A 22,153-nucleotide genomic window follows, 5' to 3' on the forward strand; every position below is an offset into this window, starting at 1 on the left:
ATCTTTATAGATTATTAAACTTAGAGACTTAAATCCTAAAAAGTTTTTGAATCTCGTCTATATATCCTATCTTCCTATCCTTAAAATACACCATCTCCTCTAAGCTTACTACCTATACATGGAAATTTGCATTATAATTGCTCAGTATTATTACTAACTCTCCTTTCCCTTACAAACTTTCTATTATTAATATTCCATACGAATTCCTGAATCCTAACAACAGCATTGTTAGGAAAGTCCAGAAGAAAAAGATCGTCAACAATCAATTCAATTTTCCAAACTCTTATGTTAATAGGCCTTGAAATATACATCAATTCTCAATATGTAAGCGCATGCATGCACTCATGTGGACAGCCTATAATTGGGCACATATAGAAATCAGTGCATTCGCGTGCCTTCCAGGATTTTTACAATTTCTGAGTAGCCTTGCGATTCAGCTGCGTCTTTAGGAGTTAAACCTTGCTTATTTTTGTAGTTTGGGTCTGCACCATTCTTTAGCAGAGTTTTTACAATATTTTCATGACCCATAAAAGCGGCAGAAAATATAGGTGTATGTCCAAGAACACTTACAGAATTCGGGTCTGCTCCAGCCTTTAATAGTTTGCTTACAATCTCGTCAAATCCATTACTAGCTGAAAAGTGCAAAGGAGTGCAGAACATATTATTCTTAGAATTGGGGTCAGCATTACCATTTAACAGTTCTTCAATCACTTGGGTATGCCCCTTAAGAGAAGCCCAGTGAAGCGAAGAAAACCCCTTTTCATTTGTAGCATTAGCGTTGAATTTGGGAGAGGCAATTAACTGACGAACTAATTGAAGATTCCCAATCTTAGAAGCTTTAAGTATTAATGAATTTTGTCTTTCAGCAGGAAGTGAAAATATATCAACGTCACTTAATATACTAAATTCGGAGATATTATCTTCAGAATTTGATAATACTGACAAACTTGGGTTTGTATCAAGCTCACAAACTTGGCAAGTATCCTTTTCATTCTCACTCTTATCTAATTGGTCAATATTACCAGAAATCCTTCCCTTTCCTTTAATATTATCCTGATATCTGTTTTCAAACCCAGATGAAGGCACTTTTTGGCTCCAACCACTCTCTTGTTTGAAGAATTGGTTGCTATTTCCTAAGGTCTTTAATCCATTGCTCCTATTCGAGTTTGAAAATCTTCCACTTGGAGCTATCAAACTTGTATTCACCACCTCCTCATTCTCAAGCTGGAAATCCTCATCTGCGCTATAGTAACAGTCCTCTGGCAAGCTTCCTTTAAGGCTAGCTAAAGCTTTTGTATTGGATGAGCTTTCACTGTAATTAGTGCTTTCTAGCTCCAACTGTTGATTATCCATAGAGAAGTAGAGGACACAGTTTATACTTCTTTTCTAATTCAATAATTTTAAAAACAACTATTAATCAAATTGTTATTTAAAAATAATTCTCTATAATTGATTCTGTTTCTCAATTGATTTAATTTCACCAAAAATAAGTACGGATTGTATTACAAACCAAAGTAAGTCAAAAAAATACGTACACTCTATTAATTCTCAAGGTAGACGCTATCGAGCACCTTTTGTGTTGAATCTTTACAAATCCTTCAGCTACCAAAATCAAAATCCCTTGGGCATTCTGACGCCTGAAAAACCTAAGGATAATTCTATTTTGAGGCTACTGCCAATTAACTATTTGTCCTAAACCAGCAGTCTGCCACTTTACCCACAACAAATAATGCCCTTAATTTCTTGTTTGTACAATTCCTTTCCAATTATCCTATTATTTATAATTATAATTGTGAGGAACTTTTCATCCTCGAGCAATGCAATTTGAATCTGCATTTTGCGGGATGTTGACGCGAACTCGAGCATGTTGGCGCCAAAAAAGGTATTTTATTAATAAAGATCAACTAGAAAATATAAAAGTAATACATTTGAGAAATCTATAAATTCATCTAAATTAAATAGTCTGGATATATGTATTTATTACCTATTATAGTTAATTAAATCATCTTTAACGCATTGTAGATAAGTATGTTCTTCTCTGTGGGGATTGTGAAATCAGAGAATGGGATTACTAGAGATTTTTCATCCTTTATTACGAGTCCAATACATGGAGAAAGCTCCATATAAGTCATTTTATCGTAGATAATAGCGGAAAGTATCTTTGATTTTTCAATGAAAGTACAGGATTTTCCGAAAAGATATTTCGTCTCTAGCTGAACTCCAATACCGTAGAAAATCAAGATTGACTGATCTTTGACTCTAACTCTTCTATAATATATCAAAATAATCATTAAAATTGGGATGGCTCTTAGCCAAGTTGAAGGGCTGAAAATCCCTTTTGTGAAAATTTGAGCAGCAATAAAGGCTATTCCTGCAACCAAAATCACCGGAAAATAGGTCATCTTCGAAGCACTGAACTTAGCTACAGAATTGCTATAGTAAGTTGTTTGAAACTGGTAATCTTTGTAGTTATTTGTCTCAACTTTGGTTACTTTTGCGCTTTCTTCGAAATTGCTCATATTGCTACCTTTAGAATTTCCCATAGTTCATACTTTGTGGCTTCACTCAACCTTTCCTCAAGCAATTCTCATCATTTAGTCAGCGTAGAAATAATCTTACTTTATTCAAATTTAAGTAAACAAATAATCTCCGTCCTTTAATTAGAAAATTTTCGTATACCGGTATTAATTAATTTTTACACGTAACTTTTAAAAGGGCGCATAAAATGCCCACAAAACAATTAGTGGAAAAAAATAAATCAACAATTTAAAATTTACAGGTCCAAGAAGATTACTCTTCAGAGACGAAAAAAATGTTTTCCAGTTCTTCATTTGGGTCCCAGAATAAGTACAATGTAAATAATAGCATCGAGCTTTCCAACTGTCCAAATGACTCCATAAGTAAGGTAAGTTGCTCCGAATCATAGAATCTTGGATAAGTCATAAACTGTAAAAGACTAGTTCAAATTTGGTATAACTTTCTCAGAGCATGTACTCATTCTATTTTCCTTTTTAGGTATGCTGGTCAATGAACTCCTCTCTATTAGCTGCATCTTCCTGGGACAAATCTGTCACAGTTTGGGAGGTACAACATATGGGTGGAAATTCTGTCAACACTCGTTTCGGTAAGTTTTTGAATACCCCCAAAAGTCCTTAATAACTTATTAATTATCTTGGTAGGAGCTTCTTTTCAACACTCCGCTCCCGTTTTGGACTGCGCCATAAGTTCAGATAGCAGGTATCTCTTTTCTGGAGGATGTGATAACGAGCTCAAGATGCATGATATGTCATCCAGACAAAGCCAAACAATAGGAAGACACGATGCTCCTATTTCAAATATATTTTGGTGTGATGAACAAAAATTTGTGGTAACTGGAAGCTGGGACAAAACCATTAAATTCTGGAATGGGCAGTCCCAGAACCCAATTTATTCTCTAAGTATACCAGAGAGAGTATATGCAATGGACCTCAAGTATCCTGCTTTGGTAGTTGCAGCAGCAGACAATGCAGTATATGTCTGGAATCTTCAGAACATTACTCCAACTCCATATAAGAGAATTCAAACCCAGCTCAAGCTTCAGCCAAGGTCAATTTCCCTTTTTCCGGATAGAACAGGTTTTGCTATTGGATCAATTGAAGGTAGATGCGCTATAGCCCACATAGAGGAGTCTCATAGAGATAAGAACTTCCCTTTTAGGTGCCACAGGGTCACTAGCAGTAGCCCTGATATTGCCTACTCCATCAACAGCATTGATTTTCACCTGCAATATGGAACATTTGCTACTGGAGGGAGTGACGGTGCTATAGCATTTTGGGACAAAGATAACAAATCCAGATTGACAATTATGAAGACAATGCCAGCTCCCGTAACTGATATAAAGTTTAGTCCTTCCGGGAAACTCCTCGCCTATTCTCTAAGCTATGACTGGAGCAAAGGATACGACAATACTGCGATTAACAATAGTTGTAACAAAGTTCTATTACACGTAATGAATGATGAACATGTATGTCCAAAGGGGAAACGTAGCTGAAGTCTAGATATAAACCTAAATTAGCACTATATACATGTCATTATAGTAGAAAAACAAAACCCTAGAAGATTGGCATTCCATCATAGATAGTTCCTAACTAATTAATTATATAATTATAACTAAACTTTCTCCCCCAACTTTTACATGCGGCTGATTAAAATAACTAGTTTAGGCGGGAAAATAATTGGAGTGGAGAGACGCCGCCGCGGCTTTGAAATTAGTCTCTGCTTCGTTAGGGAAATTTCACTGTTTGAGAAATTTTAGTTTAAGGTAAAAACAAAGATGAAGTTTAGCAAGGGTAAGTTTTGTGTATGATTATATGGTGAATAGGAGGTGTTTAACTGGATTCTTTTCATGAGCAGACGTAAGTTCATCTGCTTCCAAGTGCAGAAAGAGCCACTTCGCTACAACATCAACTCAAAGAAGAGAGTTGATGGCTTCTCCTTTGTCAAAGGAGCTTAGACAAAAGTATAATGTAAGTTTTTTACATGGACTATACCACTTTTTGAGCTTTGATTAATCGGTTTTATTATTTAGGTCCGATCATTACCAATCAGAAAAGGTGATGAGGTTATGGTCATTAGAGGTTCCAATCATGACTACGAGGGAGTTGTCACTCGTGTTCACAGAAAAAAGTTTGTCATCAACGTTGAGAGGATCACCAGAAAGAAGACAAACGGAGAGTCTGTCCCGATCGGAATACACCCATCTAATGTTGTAATCACTAAGCTCAAGTTAAACAGAGACAGAAGGGAACTTCTTGCTCGTAAGAATCGCTCAACTAAGAAGGGAAAGTACACAAACGCTGATGCAGCAGATCTAGACTAGGTAAACAATATAGTTTCTTTTAGTGATAGTAAATTTGAGTCGGTTTAAGCGATTTCGTTGTCGTTTTATATTGCCATTGTGAGTGTACTTTTGTCCTGTATCTTTTTTCCGCACTCTGTGCATTTATTCGTTTTTTCTTACTTAATGAATATTAATAAATACTAATACTACTATCTATTCTATTCGGTATTTACATTAATAATGTATGACTGGACTAACCCGCCCAAGTTTTGGCGCCCAACTAGAGACGGAATATAATAGGTATCGATATAAATTACTAAATAATAATAATCAAAATAATAATAAATTGCATTTTTTTAAGAAAACATCAAAGTACAAGAAATTCTGTCTCTAAATAATAAGAAAAATATTGCGCTAAGAAAACCAAGACTCGGCATAATAGAAATACTTAAAGACAGATTTATCTCCATCTGTTGTAGGAATAATATTTAAAAGAAATCCAGAATGGGTATTAGCAGAGATAGCCGTCACAAGCATCGTGCCACAGGTGGCCGTATGCCAATAGTTATTAAGAAGAGAAAGTATGAGATGGGTCGTCCAGCCTCAAATACCAAACTCGGAACCTCTCCAAGAGTTAGAGTTGTTCGTTGCAGAGGTGGAAACAAGAAGTTTAGAGCTCTTAGACTTGATAGTGGAAACTACTCATGGGGATCACAGGGTATTTCCAGAAAGGCACGTATTATGGAAGTCGTATACAACGCATCTAACAACGAGTTAGTTCGTACAAAAACTTTAGTTAAGAATGCAATTGTTGTGATTGATGCTACTCCATTTAGACAGTTCTATTTACAAAGATATGGTGTTGAGTTAGGTAGACGTAAGAACACTGAGGAGACCGGTAATGAAAAGGATACCCAGAAGGCAAGTGGTCATTTGCTCGCAACTAGAAAGGCCAGATTGATGAACAATGTTATCGACCCACTAGTTGAGGAGCAATTCGGAATTGGTCGTCTCCTTGCTTGTGTTTCTTCTCGTCCAGGTCAATGTGGTAGATGCGATGGCTACATCCTTGAAGGTAAAGAATTAGAATTCTACAAGAAGAAACTTGAAAAGAAGAAGGCAGCTAAGTAAATTTTGCAATAATGCCATTAGTTATTTAGTAGTTGATCAGATTTTCATAGTAAATTAAGTATTAATTCTTTTTACGATTTGGAGAAATAGGATATGCCTATATTTTTCTAGTTGTGTTTACTCTTCGGAGTCTATGAGTCGAGGTTTTGACCTTAAGGACATCTCTTTATAAACTCCATCTTTCTTCTGTCAACTAGTCAATCTGAACCTTGCTGACTAATCTCCATATTGTTGGGGAGTTGTTGAAGATTGAGATCAAGATTTTCAATTGAGGTTCTTTCTATTGGGCTGTTAGGTTGATTTTGTTCAATAATGAGAGTACTTTTAAGCACTTGTTCAGAAACTTGCTCTATCGTTGTATCTGAGATTGATACAGAATCCAAATCAGAATCAGAAAAATTCATAGATGAAGAAACGTGTTCTTTTTTAAGAAATGATTCTGCTTCTGGAACTGTTTCTACCTCCCAAGTTGACTCTGAACCTGTAGAATGTTCTGGAGTTTGAATTAATTCTTCTTTTGAAGACAATTCAAAGTGTTGCTCTACTTCAGAATTAAAGTTTGAAGTGAAATTCGTGTTATCAAGTCCTGGCCCAACAAAACTCTGAATAAACTCTTTTTTTCTAAAATCTTGGCCTGTAGAAGCATTAATATTTTCATTTTTAAATGCATTCAATCCATCATCCTTCGAGTCAAATTCACCAAACTTTGTTAGTTTCAAACCATTGTTTTCATATAATTTAGAATTTAAATTATTACTCTTCGGATCATTTATTTTTGGCTTTTTATTTGGTTTGGATTTATTTTTATTCTTTTTACCAGGTTTACTAGTTTTATTTAGAGTGCTTTGATTCAAAAGTTTGAGTTCTTTCTTATATCTAATTAGTGAAAGTTTGTTTTCCACATCTACCAATTCTGCGTGGTCAATAATTATCTAATCATTTAATTTCACCGGTTAACACTAAGAATTAACTTTAATATAATAAACTTACATTAAATGGACAAACTTCATTTGGAGATGAATCACAGACTTGTTTAATAAACTTTTTCCTTAATGAAGATGCCATTGGAGTAAGACCTTTATTAATCAAGATTAATCTCTGGTTGATGTTTTTTGAATGATTAAACTAACCTGATAAATGTGCAATCCAGTCCCCACTTCTCCAATGCCAAAGTAAATTATCTTTTCTAAAATGTGTAGAGCTTCTCCTTACAGAATTCATGACTCTTGGTGAGACTACTGTAATGTGATCGCTTGAATAAATAATTCCATTAAGATCCAAATTATGCTCCATTACAAATGTGCAATACTTAAGTATCTTTTCTGCATCAATTTCATTTTTATCTTGGACAAGAATATTAGTCAATAATGGCTGATCTTTCAAACCTTGAAGTGGAAATAAAGAAAAGAAGTATTAAATTGGATGTTGATATTGATCATTGTTATTCTAATGACTTTTACAACATACCTTTAGCGTTCCATTGATTTGTTCCGTTATATAGCAAACTATTTCTATAAGCCTTTAAAAATAAATTAATTTAGTTGATAAAAAATAGCCACCTCGTCATTTTCCTCACTCCATTAAACTACAGGTTATTTCAAACTTACCTGCTTAAGCAATACCTGAAAAACTAATTGAAGAGAAAACAAAGAATTTTTGAATAACATTATTCCATTGTTTATTGGATATCTCTCATCAAAACACTTAGTATCGGCTGAAATAATTAATGCAGTACTCTTTGAAGCATACTTTTCAATAATATGTTCAACTTTGACTTGATAATTTGTAAACATTGCATCCAAATCCATATATAATACCCAATCAATACTTTTTAGATTTACGACTTTTCTATTATATGTTACTAATTTTTGATTTGTGAATAACTTCCAAATTGCTAAATATCTCCAATAATGAGGAAAAACACATTCTTGCTCTAATTTATTATCAATTTAAACCTGGTTAATGCATTTAAACTTACCTTGGCTTTGACTTGAATTATTATCTTTAAATTCATCCTCTCTAATTTTATGAGGGAAAAAAATATTTAAATTCAGCTATAAAGAGAATGTTAAAACTTACTTTTTAGTTTTTTTACAAAAGAAATGTAGATAACAATAATTTTGTTTCTTTGAATACTCGATTCTGTTTCTTTCTAGCTCCACTAATGTGTTGAAATCCTCATCTCCTGCAGTCAAAATGACCATTCTGCATTTAATTTGTTTTGATTCTGTATTTCCAAACTCCACCTCACCATTCTCAATCCCTCCCTGGTCATAATACAATGCGTTAAATAAGTACCTATCATTTTTTCTTGTCCATTCTGGCATCCAATCTTCCAAATATGAAAATGTGAAATAATTTTCCTCTTTCTTACTCTTCGAAGTACTTGCTTGAATAAACGAAAGGCCTACAAAATTCAATATATAAAACAATTTTAAAATTTTTTGAATCATCTGACCAATTACTCAGCTCTAGAAAACTCTTAAAAATGAATATGTCATATGGCGCATCCAGTCACTTCCAAGCTTTATTTTCACTCTTACTATGTTACTTATTAATCATTCTCTACAGAAACTAAATTTTTTCTAGTATATATAGATATATTTTTTTATTAATAATCTACTAATATAAAATTAATTATTTTTCTATTTGGCACATGCAATTCCACGTAATTTGCTTACGTCATTGCTATCTTTGTATGAGGATGTGCATGCACGCATGCATTTGCAAGTAATACCGGTATATGCATAGATTTTGTCCACATGAAAAATTTTTTTTAATATCAAACTATTGAATTTAAATAGAGTTAAAACTCGATTAAATTAAAGATCTTTTTTTTAAATGAATAGAAAGTAATTTATGAACTAAATCTAGTAAGCACTTTGGTGAAGACTATTCTGGAGGAATGTGATATTTGAATACAAATTGACCAGAAACCTTTGTAGTGGACTGACTATTGCTGTCCATAATGAGAAAATTATCTCCTTCAATGGAGTCTATTATTCCAGTAAAAACGCCAGTTTGAGGGGAAACAGAAATTGAATTCTCACCTGGAGCTGGTTTATTTGGGGAAATGCTCTGAGGAGCAATTGCAATCATTTCATCAGGGCATATTTGGCCGTTAATTATCAAAATAATATAACAAGTTATTTGAGGGACTTCAGGTGGAAATAAAATATCGGATATAATTCCCTTCTGATTAAAGAATTCACCTTGGGAAATTACTGTTACCTCCACCCCTCTTCTGCAAAATAGAGGATGGTTGTTCGAGTCTTCGCCAATATAACTCGAATTTTGTTGAGAAAGCTCCTTTCCACCTGTCCAGCTTGGCTGCTTTATTTGGGATGCAGGTTGAGTGTTCATTTGCCTGGTCTGGCCGCCAAAACTGGAGGCTTGGCCGCTTCCAATTGTAGCACCAACAAGAACGATATCTTCTCTACGAAGAAGAACTGTATGAGGTCCAATATCAAGAAGAACTTCAACATTATTACCTTTAAATCCACGTATGGAACCAAGGAGAGCTTTATGTTTGCCTCTTAGTATTCTAACCTTTTGATTAATAAAGGCATCATCCGGTCCGCCTCTTCTGTTGGAATGCAAACCCATACCATAAACTCTCCCGTTACCTCCACCTGAATTTCCACCTCCAGAGTTTCCCCTATTAGATCCACTTGTGGGTTTTGTAGCAGCATCTAGTCGACTGTTCTCGGCTGTTTTTAACGTCAAAAGTTGTCGTCCTTCACAAGTAAAATATCCACCATCATCCAACTTAGATGGTAATTTGATAAAACAAGTGGATTTCCAGATATGCTCAACTTTGCCAGATTTCCCAGAATTGGCACCTTCTAAGATCTGAACTGTGGATTTTACTCCAAAAATATTACCATTACGATCAGGAATACGATGCATGAGAGAAGTGTTTCTTTTTGAGGAAATTTCTGAAGACTTTATCGTGATGCTTTCTCCCGTACTGGTTAACAATCTCAAATTCTTGTTCCTTCCTACAAATACTATAACTCCAACCTTACCATTATAAAGTTGCACTAAGTCATCCAGAGAAAACCCATCCACTGTTGAAAGTCCACTAGTAACTACAACATCTTGAGAAACCTTTTTAAGGAAGTTGGTTGGGCATCTTATTGGTTGGGTTCCATTTAATGGATAAACTATAGCCACTGTGTAATTTTGGTCAAAACTTGTAACAAGCCCAGATTCACCCTCATTTACTCCTTCAATAATTTGGACAGAGTCTCCAACCTCAAATGATTTGCAAACAAGATCTAACTGAGTGAGAATTGGCTCAGTAATTCCCAATGACTTATCTATTGGCAAAATTTCCAAAGACTTATTAATTCCAGAGTTCACTGCTACTACTTTGGCCTTAATTCCTATCAGTTCACCTTTCGTTATTGTGACAGTATCCCCAACAAAGAAAGAGGTAGATTTCTGTGTCTTAAGAAGAGTCTTTGAGTCAATATTCACCTCTGATAAATCAGATACACCGAAGAACTTCTTGATCTCCTCAATTGTTGGCTGAACTGCATCACCAACAACTAAACGGTTTGCCTTCATCTTCTTTAAAAGATATCCCTTTTCTTGCTCAAAAAGCTGGTTTGCAAACTTCACTGTACCACGTAAGTGAGTAAGTTCAACTACTCCGCCAAGTGATTCAACCTTGTCTCGATCAAATAGCTTTGCTGGTGGTCTTATTCTGGATTTGGAAAAGCTAACGCCCTGGGAATTCTGGGACTTTCTTATAAGTGCAGGAACATCCAATCTAGGAACAAGTCGCAAAATTACATTAGCTTCATGTTCATCAACTTCATATATCTGGGCCAAGTCACCGCCATAAATCCCACTCCTAACTCTAACCCAACTCTCACGCATCAACTGCTCCTTTTCCTGCATATCCACAGAAAATACTCGGGTCATCTCTTTAACTGGAATGATTTTTATTGAAGAAAGACGAACTCCCGTAAAACCCTGAAGTGCTTCATTCACAAAATTGGGTGCTTCTGCCTCCACGTATATATAACCCCTATAACTTGAAGCAACATATGCGGATAAAATTGGCAATTCTTTGCCTTGTTTTTGGCATTCTGCTGCTTTTTGAACTAAAGCAATACAAATATCCTTTTCAAGCCCAGCACGATCAACTTTAACAAGCCACAATTTGGGATCTCTTGAAGTTGGAAGTACATCGCAGGCTTGTACGGAGCTTGTAACCTCAGAACTACCAAAATCTGTCTCACGTTCAGTTTCACTTGTTTCGCCACCTTCTTTTTGCTCATATCTACGTTCAAGCTGTGCAATTGCCTCCTCCAAATGGCCGGCACCCCCTAAGTGCCTTCTACCCATATTCTCATCCCGCTCAAGATCAGCTCTTCGTCTGGCTCCAATTTCAGCTGCATTTGAAGCGTACTCAAATTCTTCTTGATAAATATCCTCATAATACTCGCCTTCATCCTCCTCATCATCCTCTCCAACCAGAGCCTCAACGTCCAGAAATGCATTCACATTATTGTATGAACGTTTCTTGGAGCTTTTCTTCTTTCCACTATTACTACTGCGTTTGGAGTGCTTAAATGAAAAAATGCTCCTTTCTTTCCCTTCTGAACTCTTTTTCCTCTTCTTCGGCGGAGAGTCGTTCTCCGAGTCTCCAGAAGCTATTTCATCGTCTTGTGATTCCTCCTCACCGTCTTCTTCCTCCTCTGATTCTTGTGACAATTCTTCTTCAGATGATATTATCTATTTAGTAAAAGATTCAAGTTAAAAAAGTTATTCAAAGATTAATTTAAAGCAAGTTATACATAATAGTAATATGGTATTTCAGAAATATTATTACATCAATTACGGTGCTGTTGATCATTTTTTTTTATTCTGTATTGAAGAAGTCACTTTTATTCAAAACAAAATAAAAGTTTTCCTGGATCTTCAGTATAGCTCATCAAACCATATATATGTATAAAATTTAAATAAAACTTACTGGTTGTTCATCCTCCTCAAACTTTGACATTACAGAAATTCCTTAAATAATGCTAAAGCCCTTAATTATTTAATACTCTAATATCAATAATAGACTGGCCCTTTCCGTAATTTATTCCCAGATTTCAATCTTACAGGATATTGAAAACTTTATTATTCAGCAATTATTCAAGGCCTTAAAATTTGCTTATGTATTTTAATCCGCAATATTTTTTTAAATATATTTTATTAATATAAATATATTTATTAAATAAAATGCGCTCAAATTTTCCAAGCTGCACAATTACAGGGGCAAAAAATATATATGCAAGTATTTTTACTACTCATTTTATTTCCACCACTATTATTGTTGCCACCAAAACTAACGTTTTAATAATCCATCAATGGAACTCGCAGTTTCCTATAAAAAAAGTCTCTGAAAAGACAAAGACTACTACGCCCCTTAAATTTTTATACAATGACGTATCCGTCAGTTACCTTCCTACCATAATGAACAATCATTAATAGGTACGGGATGCAAAACTAATAATTCACTGCATCCAAATTACCGATGATTTTTATTGCATTATACTAGCTAGCTATTGGACACCCTTCTAAACCTCGAAAAAAGGATACCCATATTTTTTTTAAATGAATTAGAAAAATGGATACATGGATATCGAATAAAACTGTATTTACTGCAGTTTTGTTTTCCCACAGCTATATAACCCTGCTCCAAACCATTACATACTCTGAGAAAAAAGTCCAGTATACATCCACCATTCTATAAATATTGCCGCTGCACCAACTACTCTACTAATACTAATACTAACAACACTATTACTAGTTTTCTTCTCACGCTTCCCCTAAAATAATATCAACCATCCCTCCCCCCAACTCTGCCTTCAAAAAAAAAATCAAATTTGGTATCCACAGTTATGCAAAATATAAATACATATATGTTATGCCAATCGCCAAATTCCAGCCATAACTTTGAAACTGGCCAGAATTAAGAAGCTGTATTGTTTTTGCCACCATTTAGCCATATAAATCCCGAATTACAAAACTGTATGATAATAAATGTAATGTGTATGTTATTTAAGATGTATAGTCAACAAGAATTTATGTAAATTTGATATCCGAAAAGATTGGCGCACAAAAGGCTGTTAATTTGATCTCCATCCCCTCCCCCCCCCTTTTCTCCAATGATAGGCAGAGATTGTTCTTGTAAATAATTCTCGGTCATTTTTAGCAATAACCATTGAGATGAAACTTGGCTTGTAATATCGAATCATGTAGTATAATAGACGAAGAATTTAAGCTGTAATTTAAAATCTGTTGGAAAAAATTAAGAAAAATACTCGTAAACTGTAAAAGTCTCCATGTAAAATAGTTGAATTAACAAATGCAATATCTTGAAAACCACAATTCAATACTCCTAAAAAAACAAATCCAATGTATATATTTTCTTGTTAAAATCTTCTCTCCATAAAAAAAACTTTAGTGTCGAGGAAACATTTAACTTTGATTGAAATGATTATTAGATCTGATTCATTCCATTAGTATGCAGACAAAAATTACCACTAATCACTATTCTCCTCACCATATATTAACTCTTTTTTGAAAATTTAAATAATTACGACTACAAAAAAAGATTCTCATCTACATATCCATTAATAGTAAAATCCTATCATTCATCCATAACTGAAATATTAACTTTATAATTATCCCGGAATATTATCTGCCAAAAGTCCCTCTTGATATTATCACTACTTTTGCCTATCCATTATTTATGTTAATTATAATTAGTACTTATATTATTAGTAAAATAAGACATTTGACATGCATAGTAAGGCGCCATCTTTTTGCTGCATGATTTAAGCTTGATTTTTAATATAACCCAGTATCGAAATAAGCTGGAGTAGCCAAGATAGGAAATCTTGAAGAAGATTAGTAAATAATTACTATAAATAGTAATCACTGAATTTATAATTTTTACTTTTAATTTCAAGGAATTCGCTTTTATTCTTTGATTGATTTTCAGTACAAAAATCAAATATCATTTTATTTTATGGTATATTTGGAAATCTAATCATCAGATTTCCAAAAAATTCTATGCGTGCATCTTCTGAAGCAAATAAAGGTGAAGGTTCAAAGGATGAAAGTAGTGGAATACAAAATAATTGGGGAAGGACAATCCTTTCAGAAGCGACGTCAAAGGGTCCAGTTTTATTTTCCGGCACAGACTGGGTAGTAGTGCCAATGGAATCTCTTTCTCCAGAAAGAAGAGCAATAATTCACCCAATAAGTCAAAGACTTGCTGGAGTGGAAAATACTGCTCTTGTTGATGGATTATTTGGAAGGATTTGGGAATTCCCAAAGTGTGAGAATGTAAGAGAACGAAAAGTAACAAGAGGTGACCAGTTTGTTGGAGATTCTAGAATTGACTTTCAATGGAACAAAACTGAGAGAACTTTGTGTAGAGTATGTGGCAAACATATATTAAAACAGAAATTCGCAACAGAGCATTACCAAAGGTCTCCAACATGTTGGAGGCTTGTAATGAGACATATCGGAATTCTGGACTTCGACTCGAATCAAAATGCTAATACACATTTATCATACAAAACAGATGATGTTGGATTCAACTCCCCCCAGAAATCTATGCTAGAGAAAAGGACAGGTTCCAACTTCTCTAGAAATATTAATGGAGAAAAGAATGAAGGTGCTTATCTTTCAAGTTCCAATCATGAAACGGAAAGTCAAAATTCCGTATTCACTGAAAATCTTGTTCAGAATAACTTTAACACAAGCAACATGATTCCAACCTCAAATGTCGAATACATTCTCCAGAACAAAATAATGAACTTATTCAGAGCTGCAACCAAACATGTTTATGAAGAACTCATTCAGTTTAAAGGCTGCAATACTCAAATCAATATCCACCCATCATTTAACAGACCCAACCCAGGAAATGGGTCAAAATTTGACTCTTCCATTGTAGAGAATGTTATGAGTGAACCAAAAGGAGACGAATCTGCAAGTAATATAAGCAATCCCGAAGAACCTTTTTTACTCATTTCTGCCGTGCTTCCAAATATATTCCCATCAATTAGTCACAGGCCGCTTCCAGTGAATGTTTGTTATATCAAACTCACGTTCAATTGGCCAGGAGCTAGACTTGTTAGGGACTTATGGGCCCTTGACTGTGAATTACTTGTTGACTGGGGAGATGGAGTTCTCACCCAAGCAAGAAGATTCACTCTCAAAGAGCTTGGAGAGCCTCCTGAATCTGATAATGAAATGAGAAATATTTATTCTCAAGGATTTGCGTATCTTAAATGCTTTGTTCCTCACAAACCTCCTGGTAGAGCTGATTTGAAAATTCGCATTCCAAAATCACTTTGGGAATATTGGGAAGCGTTTGCCAATGACAAAAACAACACGGTAACTTTCCACACTCCAGAAGTGTTTGCCTCTGAAATTCCTCAGAGTGTTTCCATTGAAATAAATCCCGACGTGATTTTACCCAACACTAACATAAATTGGGGCATTAAATCTCGTAGGGAAGAGACTAAAAGTCAAAGGTCACACCCTTACTCTCCTTCTTTAACTCATATACATTCTCCATCCCCATCTTCAAGGTCTATTGGCAAAAATACCAACATTAACCCTCCCAAATCACCTTCCATCTGATTACTTAGTCTTAGATTTAATTTTTAATTTTGAATTTGATTAAAACTGCAAATTATCTACAACCATCCTGAACTTTGCTCATTTTATTTCCTTTTTTTAAATAGTTATCGTTGTTATTAATATTATCCACATGTAATTTATCCACACATAAATATATACCGGTATTGCTTACTTGCAAGAATTTGCAAGCTTGCATGTGGATTTAAAAAAAATGTGCATATTTGCATGCAACACCGGCATGGGGTATGAAGGAGGAGGAAATAAACAAAAAAAAAACAAAAATCTTAACTTCTAACTTTAATTCATCCTAATATATAAGCCCTTGTCTATACAAATCCTGGAAGGATTTGAGAGGCAGAATGTTGCCCTGAGAATCTTCCATTTCAACATAATTTTGATCGTCAAATGAAAGGTCTTTTGCCTGCTTACAGAGAGCCGAATAGAGCTCCTGAGCATCTGAAATCTTTGTAATTTCTTTAAAATGACAAGTATTTGGGATCCCTAGAGCACTTAGCCCATTAGCGTGCTTAGTTTCTGAAAAATGTCTTTCAAATGCTCTCCTTCCCCAGTAGCTGCAGTTTCCACAAATTTCGCATTTGAATTCGATTCCCAAACCATTCAACTTGTAAAGCCAATATGGCATTGGTCTTCCATCTGGTCCAAGAGGAAGTTTTAAAGGATTATATACTTTCTCTTGAAGCTCGTCAAAGTCGTCGTCTGAATCCGTTTCAGAGGACATTTTGTTTGAATTTCGGCCTTCCTTTGCCTTGCTTCTGTTCAGGGAATCGTTTAACTCTGCTATTAAAGTGTCCAAGCCTCTATTCTCCATCTCCAACTGTCTATCTATCTCCAACTCCTCTCTAGTGCTGCTTTGTAGTTTATTTACATGGTCAATTGCCTCTCTTCTTTGTATTGAGAGAAGCTGGGAAAACTTGCTGATAAGAAACTCCTTTCTTGCTATACCCTTATCTCTTTCCAAGCTTTTTTCCCTTAATCTAACTTTTTCCTCATCGGAAAGCTCCATGTATTTTGAATTTTCTCTCCTGTAATGCTTACTTTTAACATGAGAATTGAACGTCCCTTCTGAAAAAAATAGCTTATCGAAAGGTTTAGAATAGTAAAGCATCTCATTTGTGGGAACTCTCCAGTCTGTTAGCACCTCATTTCCCCAGGCCTGCTCAAAATCTTTATTTAGCTCGCTCTGAATTACCCCTTCATCCAATAAAGGATGAATTCTTAGGAAAAAGTCCCCTAAATACTCCAATAAGTTTGTGATATACTCATCGTAATCGTTATCCCTATACTTAAAGTACCTTGGAATACTTGAGAACTTATCGAAAATTTTCAAGTATGTATCAAAGTCCATCTCTTCAAAAACTATCCCAGCTTGAGTATTTGTATCCACTGCCCTGCCTTTTCTTCTCAATCTTTCCAACTCCGCATTAATATAAGTTGTTTCTCTATAATTTTTTAACTTCTTTAAATTAATATACCTGCTATAATGCTGTTCCAAGCATAACCTCCTTCCAAGGTCCTCTTCTGGAATAAATATATCATCAAGTTCTACTCCTTTAATTGTCTCTAGCACCAGCTCCTCCAAAGCTTTCGATCTGATATCGTACTCGGACTGTCTTATTAAATTATAGGGAGTCCCCTCTGAAGAGGTTGCTGACTTTATTGAATTATAGAAGTTTGTCCATAAAGAATCCTTTGGCCCTGACGACTTTTTGTCTAAAAAAAAATGAATTAGACTATTGAGCAAAATATGAAATAAGTCAAGTAACTTACCATCCGTACTAGAACCTCCAATATAGGAAATCTCACGTTTCCTCTCCCCAGACTTATCCAAATACAGAGAAAGTATCTCTTTTGAATTACTTTGAATTCTCATCCCTAGCAATAAAAACAATAATTAATTCAAGTTTTATACCAACCGCAGGCTTGTGAGAAAACCCAGCTGCACAAATATTAACTTACCCAGTCGCTTTATAGCAGTTTCAATTACTAATGATGTCACTGAGTCCCTAGGAAGCTTGCCAAAAAGTATCATTACCATCTTTTCCAGAACCTCAGTCTCTTCGCACAAGGATCGGCATCTCTCAATAATAAACGAGCTCATCCTTCCTAGCGCCCACACAACTCTCCTTGAACACTATTTACAAGTTTCTTATTCCTCCTTTAGCTCTAAAATAGATACCTCTTCTCAACTATTAATTTCAATACCATTATTTTTCCCTGCCAGTTTACCTGCAACTTTGGCGGGAAACTTTGGCAGCTGTCATGAAGAGGAGTCGAAAGAATAAGAATGAAATTAGGAGGAATTTTGCTCAAAGAAGCGTTATTTCAAAGATGTGACTCTGCCCTGTTTGGAGCGTTTTTCTTTGTAGTTGGGAGTGTGGTTTCCAAATTATCTAGCTTTGCCCTCAATATTTATCTTGCCAAGAAGATAGATCCTGAGTTATTTGGAATTGGATTTGTAAGCATTGCACTTATTACAAACCTATCTCAATCTTTAAACAAAAAGTGCTTTCGAAGAGTGGCTCTTTCTGAGTCTATCAACTCGAGCAAAGACGAGAACCTTTGTCATGTAAATCTCCAAAGCAGTATCAACATTTGTTGGCTTTCTATTATATCAACATGCATCCTTTCCTTGATACTGAGCTTAATATGGATAGCAAATCCTCCCTCAAGCGTATTTTTGGACCATGGACTCGTCAGACAGTTCAAAGTCTCTGTAATATTGGCAGGATTCTCATCTATTGTGGAATCCATCTCCGAGCCTTTGGTCTTTAACCTAATTAAAAAGGAGCAGGTATTCCTCAGAAGCATCATTGAAATACTATCTGGAACGTCCAAGAGCGTATTACTCGTATCTATTGTAATGTTTAAAAGCTCCAACCTCGATATTCTTTACTACTCTATCGGGCAGTTTATATACTCCTCAGTCTTTCTTTCCTTAACTTTTTTTGCCTGCTTCAAAACTTTCGGCCAGTCTAAGGACATTATCGTCCTCCCAACGTCCCTAGGAACGTCTTCTAAACCTCAGTTTTTCCTGAAAAACCACAAAAGTATGCTTAAACAGCAAATTTTTGCCAGTATACAGTCTACTGTCTTGCAAGAAACTGACAAAATCCTCGTACTTCATCTCTTCTCAGCTAAGGAATGGAGCGACTACGGGGTCATCTCAAACCTCGCAAATATTGTTACAAGAGTCTTGTTTGCTCCAATTGAGGAAATTGCCACTGAACGCTTCAAAGAAGTCAAACTTGACCCCAATCACAGCAACTCAATGACCCACCTTCAAGCAAAGCTCGCCCCACTCAGAGAACTCCTGTTCTTCTCTACGTCCATTGGGCTCCTTGCAATATGTTTTGGGCCACCCATTTCCAAAAGTCTCATCAGCCTCCTATTTGGCCAAAATTGGGTAAGACCTGAAAACATTCAGCTTTTTTCAATCAATATTTACATCCTTGGAATACTCTCCATGCATGGAATTCTTGAAACTTTTATGCTCTTTTTAGGCGGCGCTGATCGAATTTCTGCATACCGGCGCTTCTGTATTGTCATGTATTGCATGCATGTAACATTTATACTACTTTTCCGACATAGCGGTTGCATGGCACTCCTGATAAGCAATGGAGCGGTTATGCTACTGCAGGTTTTCTACTGCCTCAAATTTATACTCAGCCTACTAAATCCAGCACCTTCCAGTCAAGAACCCAGAAAGATTTTCCACTCCCTCTTGAACCTCCTTGTTGAAAAAGGCTCCAAACGCATCTACTTCGCTTTCGTATTAGGAGGGCTGATACAGAGATACCTAGTTCACCAAATTGGAATGTGTCCAGAATTCAGAAAATTTATTCGAAACGACTTCAGCGAACTGCTGGCTAGTGCCCTGATTGCATTATGTTCCCTAATTCTCTCTCTCCCTTCGCTCCTCCAAATTCTGAAAAAATCACACACTGACAAATATAAATGAAACTTTGGCGGAATTAGGCGCCAAGATTTTTTTTATTTTGGAACCAAAGGTAAAAGTGATTCCGAAAAATATATGAATCAGCAAAATCCGGCCGACCGGGCATCTCTAATTACTGGGTTTCGTGTCGGTGGCAAAGCTATCAGAGGCTGGAATCAGTCCAATACTGTCTCCCAAAGCTCCTCCCTGCAGACAGTGTCTCAAGAAGTCCAAGACATACAGAATCAAAATGCTTCCACCCAAGGAATCCCAACCTCTACCCAGAAATCTATAGAGGACTGGTACAAAGCCCATTACTATGACTACTACTTTAAGGCATACAAGGCGAATGGGCTGGATGACGCTACATCCTCTCAGTACGCTCATAGTTGCGTAAATGAACTAGAGAGGACCGGGTACATTCAAAATGTCATTCAAGCACAAAGTGAAATGGAACGCCAGCCTGTTTCGAATTCCATGGAGTTCAGAGAACAGAAAAAGAGACAGCAAAGGAACTCTGTACATGTTAAAGAGGTGAGACAGTTTCAGAACTCATCAAATCCAATAAATAAGTCCAAAGGCTTGCAAAACTGGATATACAGACTTTTCAGTACTTACAGATCAAATGGAACATCAAAGGAAGATATTGAGTGGAATCAAAAGCTTTCCACTTACTCTCAGCATATTTCTGAGCGTTACAGAAACTCCAATAAGGTCATTGACTGGGACCTCCAGAACCTTCCCAAAAGGGAAGTCATTCAGAACTTCAAGTTAAAAGCTCCTGAACAGAGTGAGGATTTGAATTCAACTATTGAAGCCTTATCTAGTTCACCTAATGTGTCAAATCTAGTTCCCTTTTCTTCAAAAAGGAGGTTCAGTCCTCAGCCTGAAACTGAGCTTAAGAGAGATGAAGCGAATTCCTCCAGTTATGTAAACGAGAAAAGCTTTTCCTCTCTCAAGAGTAAAAGAATGAGGGAGTCTAATGTTTCTGATCAAGAGAAAGATTTGAAGCACAATAAGCACTTAAAGCAAAGAAAACAAGCCAAAAATACTGAAAACTGTATTGGTAACGAGGAAGTAACCCCTCTCTATAAAACAGAATCCGGCTTAAAGACTTTTAGTTTTTATGGACAATCGTCAAACCATATTAATTCTGTTTCAACATTTGACTTCCAAATTTCTTCAAATGTCAAATCTGGCTGTTCTGAGGAAAATGGATATATTTTAGATGCAAACGGTAACAAGAGACTTTCTTGGCAACAAATTCTAGCTCTTGGTAAAAGCACTGAGAAAATTGTTGGACTTTCCAACGCTTTAGAGAAACAATATCTCAGGCTTACGTCCTCTCCAGACCCCAATTTAGTCAGACCAGAACATATCTTGAAGAAGTCTCTTGAATTTGTTTACAATAATTATCTAAATTATTACAGTTCCCAAGGTTCTTTGAGTAACCAAAAGCAGAAGAAATACGACTGGAAATATTTGGAGGAGCAATTTAGATCTATTCGCCAGGATTTAACCGTCCAAGGTATCAAAAATCTCTTCACAATCCAGGTGTACGAACTTAATGCAAGAGTTGCCTTGGAAAATCATGATCTTGGTCAGTTTAACCAATGTCAAGCCCGTCTAAAAGAACTTTACTCTCTTGGAATTGTGGAATTTGAAGGCTCTAACAGAGAGGAGTTTCTGTGCTACTACATTATTTACGTTACTCTTCAAAATATGAAAGCTGATCTGATTCGTGTTTTGGATGAAGCACAACCATTCAAGAGTTACAAAGGGATTTCCTTTGCAATTCAGGTCTGTAAGGCAATCATAGAAGGTAACTACTGCAGATACTTTAAGTTATGCAAAAAAGCTCCTTGGAAGTCCAGATTCCTATTTGAGATCTTCCGGAATAGACAGCTCATTGTAGCTCTCACTACTATGACTAAAGCTTTCCGCTTTATTGAGATCTCTGTAATTACTTCCAGTCTTGGATTTGAGTCAAATCTTGACTGTCACACATTCCTGACTTCTCAAAAGGCAGTTTTTACCCATCCGAACTCCTCTATTAATGAACTAAAGCTCGACTGTAAGGCAAGTTTTGCCGTATTTTCATCTTCGCCTCTTCTTTTAAACAGAAAGGTCCAGGCACTTGGATGAAGATAATTACCCCTCCTCCCTTAGATATTCGAATTAGCTAGATACATATGTTTATACATTCCATTCAGTTCCATCAACTAAGCAATTTTAAGTTATTGGATTGTTCTTGTAACGTTTTCTTACGTGTTGAGCCTCGTAACTTACCTCCAAATGCGTCCCCTGCTCGGATATTGTACTTCCTCCATTTTCTAAATCTTCACTTAACAACAAGATTCTATCGCAGTTTTGAATTGTCCCAAGTCTATGGGTTATTAAAAGGATGGTTGAATTCTTCTCCTTGGAATACAAATATATGGAATTCATAATAGAAGCTTCATTTTCTATATCCAAAGATGCTGTTGGCTCATCCAAGATGAGAACTGGTGAGTTCTTAATAAAAGCTCTTGCCAGATTAATCCTTTGCTTTTGTCCCACGGAGAGCTCGGTACCTCCTTCTCCAACCT

The 22,153-nt window shown here is 35.8% G+C and overlaps 10 protein-coding genes across 10 annotated transcripts; 5 read left to right on the top strand and 5 right to left on the bottom strand.

The window, feature by feature from the left end:
* Positions 1–378: 378 nt before the first annotated feature.
* ELE39_003599 (ankyrin-related) lies at positions 379–1,353 on the bottom strand (the record flags this gene model as incomplete). Its single annotated transcript, XM_067346703.1, has 1 exon — positions 379–1,353. The coding sequence occupies one exon, from the start codon at positions 1,351–1,353 to the stop codon at positions 379–381; it is 975 nt and encodes a 324-aa protein (XP_067200016.1).
* Positions 1,354–1,997: 644 nt separating this feature from the next.
* ELE39_003600 (multi-pass transmembrane) lies at positions 1,998–2,543 on the bottom strand (the record flags this gene model as incomplete). Its single annotated transcript, XM_067346704.1, has 1 exon — positions 1,998–2,543. One exon carries the CDS (start codon positions 2,541–2,543, stop codon positions 1,998–2,000), a length of 546 nt encoding a protein of 181 aa, XP_067200017.1.
* A 269-nt stretch (positions 2,544–2,812) lies between these two features.
* Positions 2,813–4,030, top strand: ELE39_003601 (mRNA export; the record flags this gene model as incomplete). The annotated part of the gene is made up of 3 exons (XM_067346705.1): positions 2,813–2,905; positions 3,016–3,124; positions 3,180–4,030. The coding sequence occupies 3 exons, from the start codon at positions 2,813–2,815 to the stop codon at positions 4,028–4,030; spliced, it is 1,053 nt and encodes a 350-aa protein (XP_067200018.1).
* Positions 4,031–4,312: 282 nt separating this feature from the next.
* On the top strand, positions 4,313–4,858 carry ELE39_003602 (ribosomal RPL26; the record flags this gene model as incomplete). Its single annotated transcript, XM_067346706.1, has 3 exons — positions 4,313–4,328; positions 4,390–4,505; positions 4,568–4,858. 3 exons carry the CDS (start codon positions 4,313–4,315, stop codon positions 4,856–4,858), a joined length of 423 nt encoding a protein of 140 aa, XP_067200019.1.
* Positions 4,859–5,323: 465 nt separating this feature from the next.
* Positions 5,324–5,950, top strand: ELE39_003603 (40S ribosomal S8; the record flags this gene model as incomplete). The annotated part of the gene is made up of 1 exon (XM_067346707.1): positions 5,324–5,950. The coding sequence occupies one exon, from the start codon at positions 5,324–5,326 to the stop codon at positions 5,948–5,950; it is 627 nt and encodes a 208-aa protein (XP_067200020.1).
* A 197-nt stretch (positions 5,951–6,147) lies between these two features.
* ELE39_003604 (uncharacterized protein) lies at positions 6,148–8,403 on the bottom strand (the record flags this gene model as incomplete). The annotated part of the gene is made up of 7 exons (XM_067346708.1): positions 6,148–6,882; positions 6,941–7,026; positions 7,081–7,335; positions 7,418–7,469; positions 7,558–7,883; positions 7,929–7,969; positions 8,030–8,403. 7 exons carry the CDS (start codon positions 8,401–8,403, stop codon positions 6,148–6,150), a joined length of 1,869 nt encoding a protein of 622 aa, XP_067200021.1.
* A 439-nt stretch (positions 8,404–8,842) lies between these two features.
* Positions 8,843–11,966, bottom strand: ELE39_003605 (5kows transcription initiation SPT5; the record flags this gene model as incomplete). Its single annotated transcript, XM_067346709.1, has 2 exons — positions 8,843–11,698; positions 11,937–11,966. 2 exons carry the CDS (start codon positions 11,964–11,966, stop codon positions 8,843–8,845), a joined length of 2,886 nt encoding a protein of 961 aa, XP_067200022.1.
* Positions 11,967–14,029: 2,063 nt separating this feature from the next.
* On the top strand, positions 14,030–15,610 carry ELE39_003606 (apicomplexan-specific; the record flags this gene model as incomplete). The annotated part of the gene is made up of 1 exon (XM_067346710.1): positions 14,030–15,610. One exon carries the CDS (start codon positions 14,030–14,032, stop codon positions 15,608–15,610), a length of 1,581 nt encoding a protein of 526 aa, XP_067200023.1.
* A 307-nt stretch (positions 15,611–15,917) lies between these two features.
* On the bottom strand, positions 15,918–17,501 carry ELE39_003607 (Prp9p-like splicing factor 3a subunit 3 C-terminal C2H2; the record flags this gene model as incomplete). Its single annotated transcript, XM_067346711.1, has 1 exon — positions 15,918–17,501. The coding sequence occupies one exon, from the start codon at positions 17,499–17,501 to the stop codon at positions 15,918–15,920; it is 1,584 nt and encodes a 527-aa protein (XP_067200024.1).
* Positions 17,502–17,915: 414 nt separating this feature from the next.
* Positions 17,916–21,710, top strand: ELE39_003608 (SAC3 GANP domain; the record flags this gene model as incomplete). The annotated part of the gene is made up of 4 exons (XM_067346712.1): positions 17,916–19,034; positions 19,220–19,268; positions 19,312–19,500; positions 19,639–21,710. 4 exons carry the CDS (start codon positions 17,916–17,918, stop codon positions 21,708–21,710), a joined length of 3,429 nt encoding a protein of 1,142 aa, XP_067200025.1.
* Between the last annotated feature and the right edge of the window lie 443 nt (positions 21,711–22,153).

The sequence above is a fragment of the Cryptosporidium sp. chipmunk genotype I genome (assembly GCF_004936735.1).
Source record: "Cryptosporidium sp. chipmunk genotype I strain 37763 chromosome Unknown contig_7, whole genome shotgun sequence".
In the NCBI taxonomy this organism is placed as follows: Eukaryota; Apicomplexa; class Conoidasida; order Eucoccidiorida; family Cryptosporidiidae; genus Cryptosporidium; species Cryptosporidium sp. chipmunk genotype I.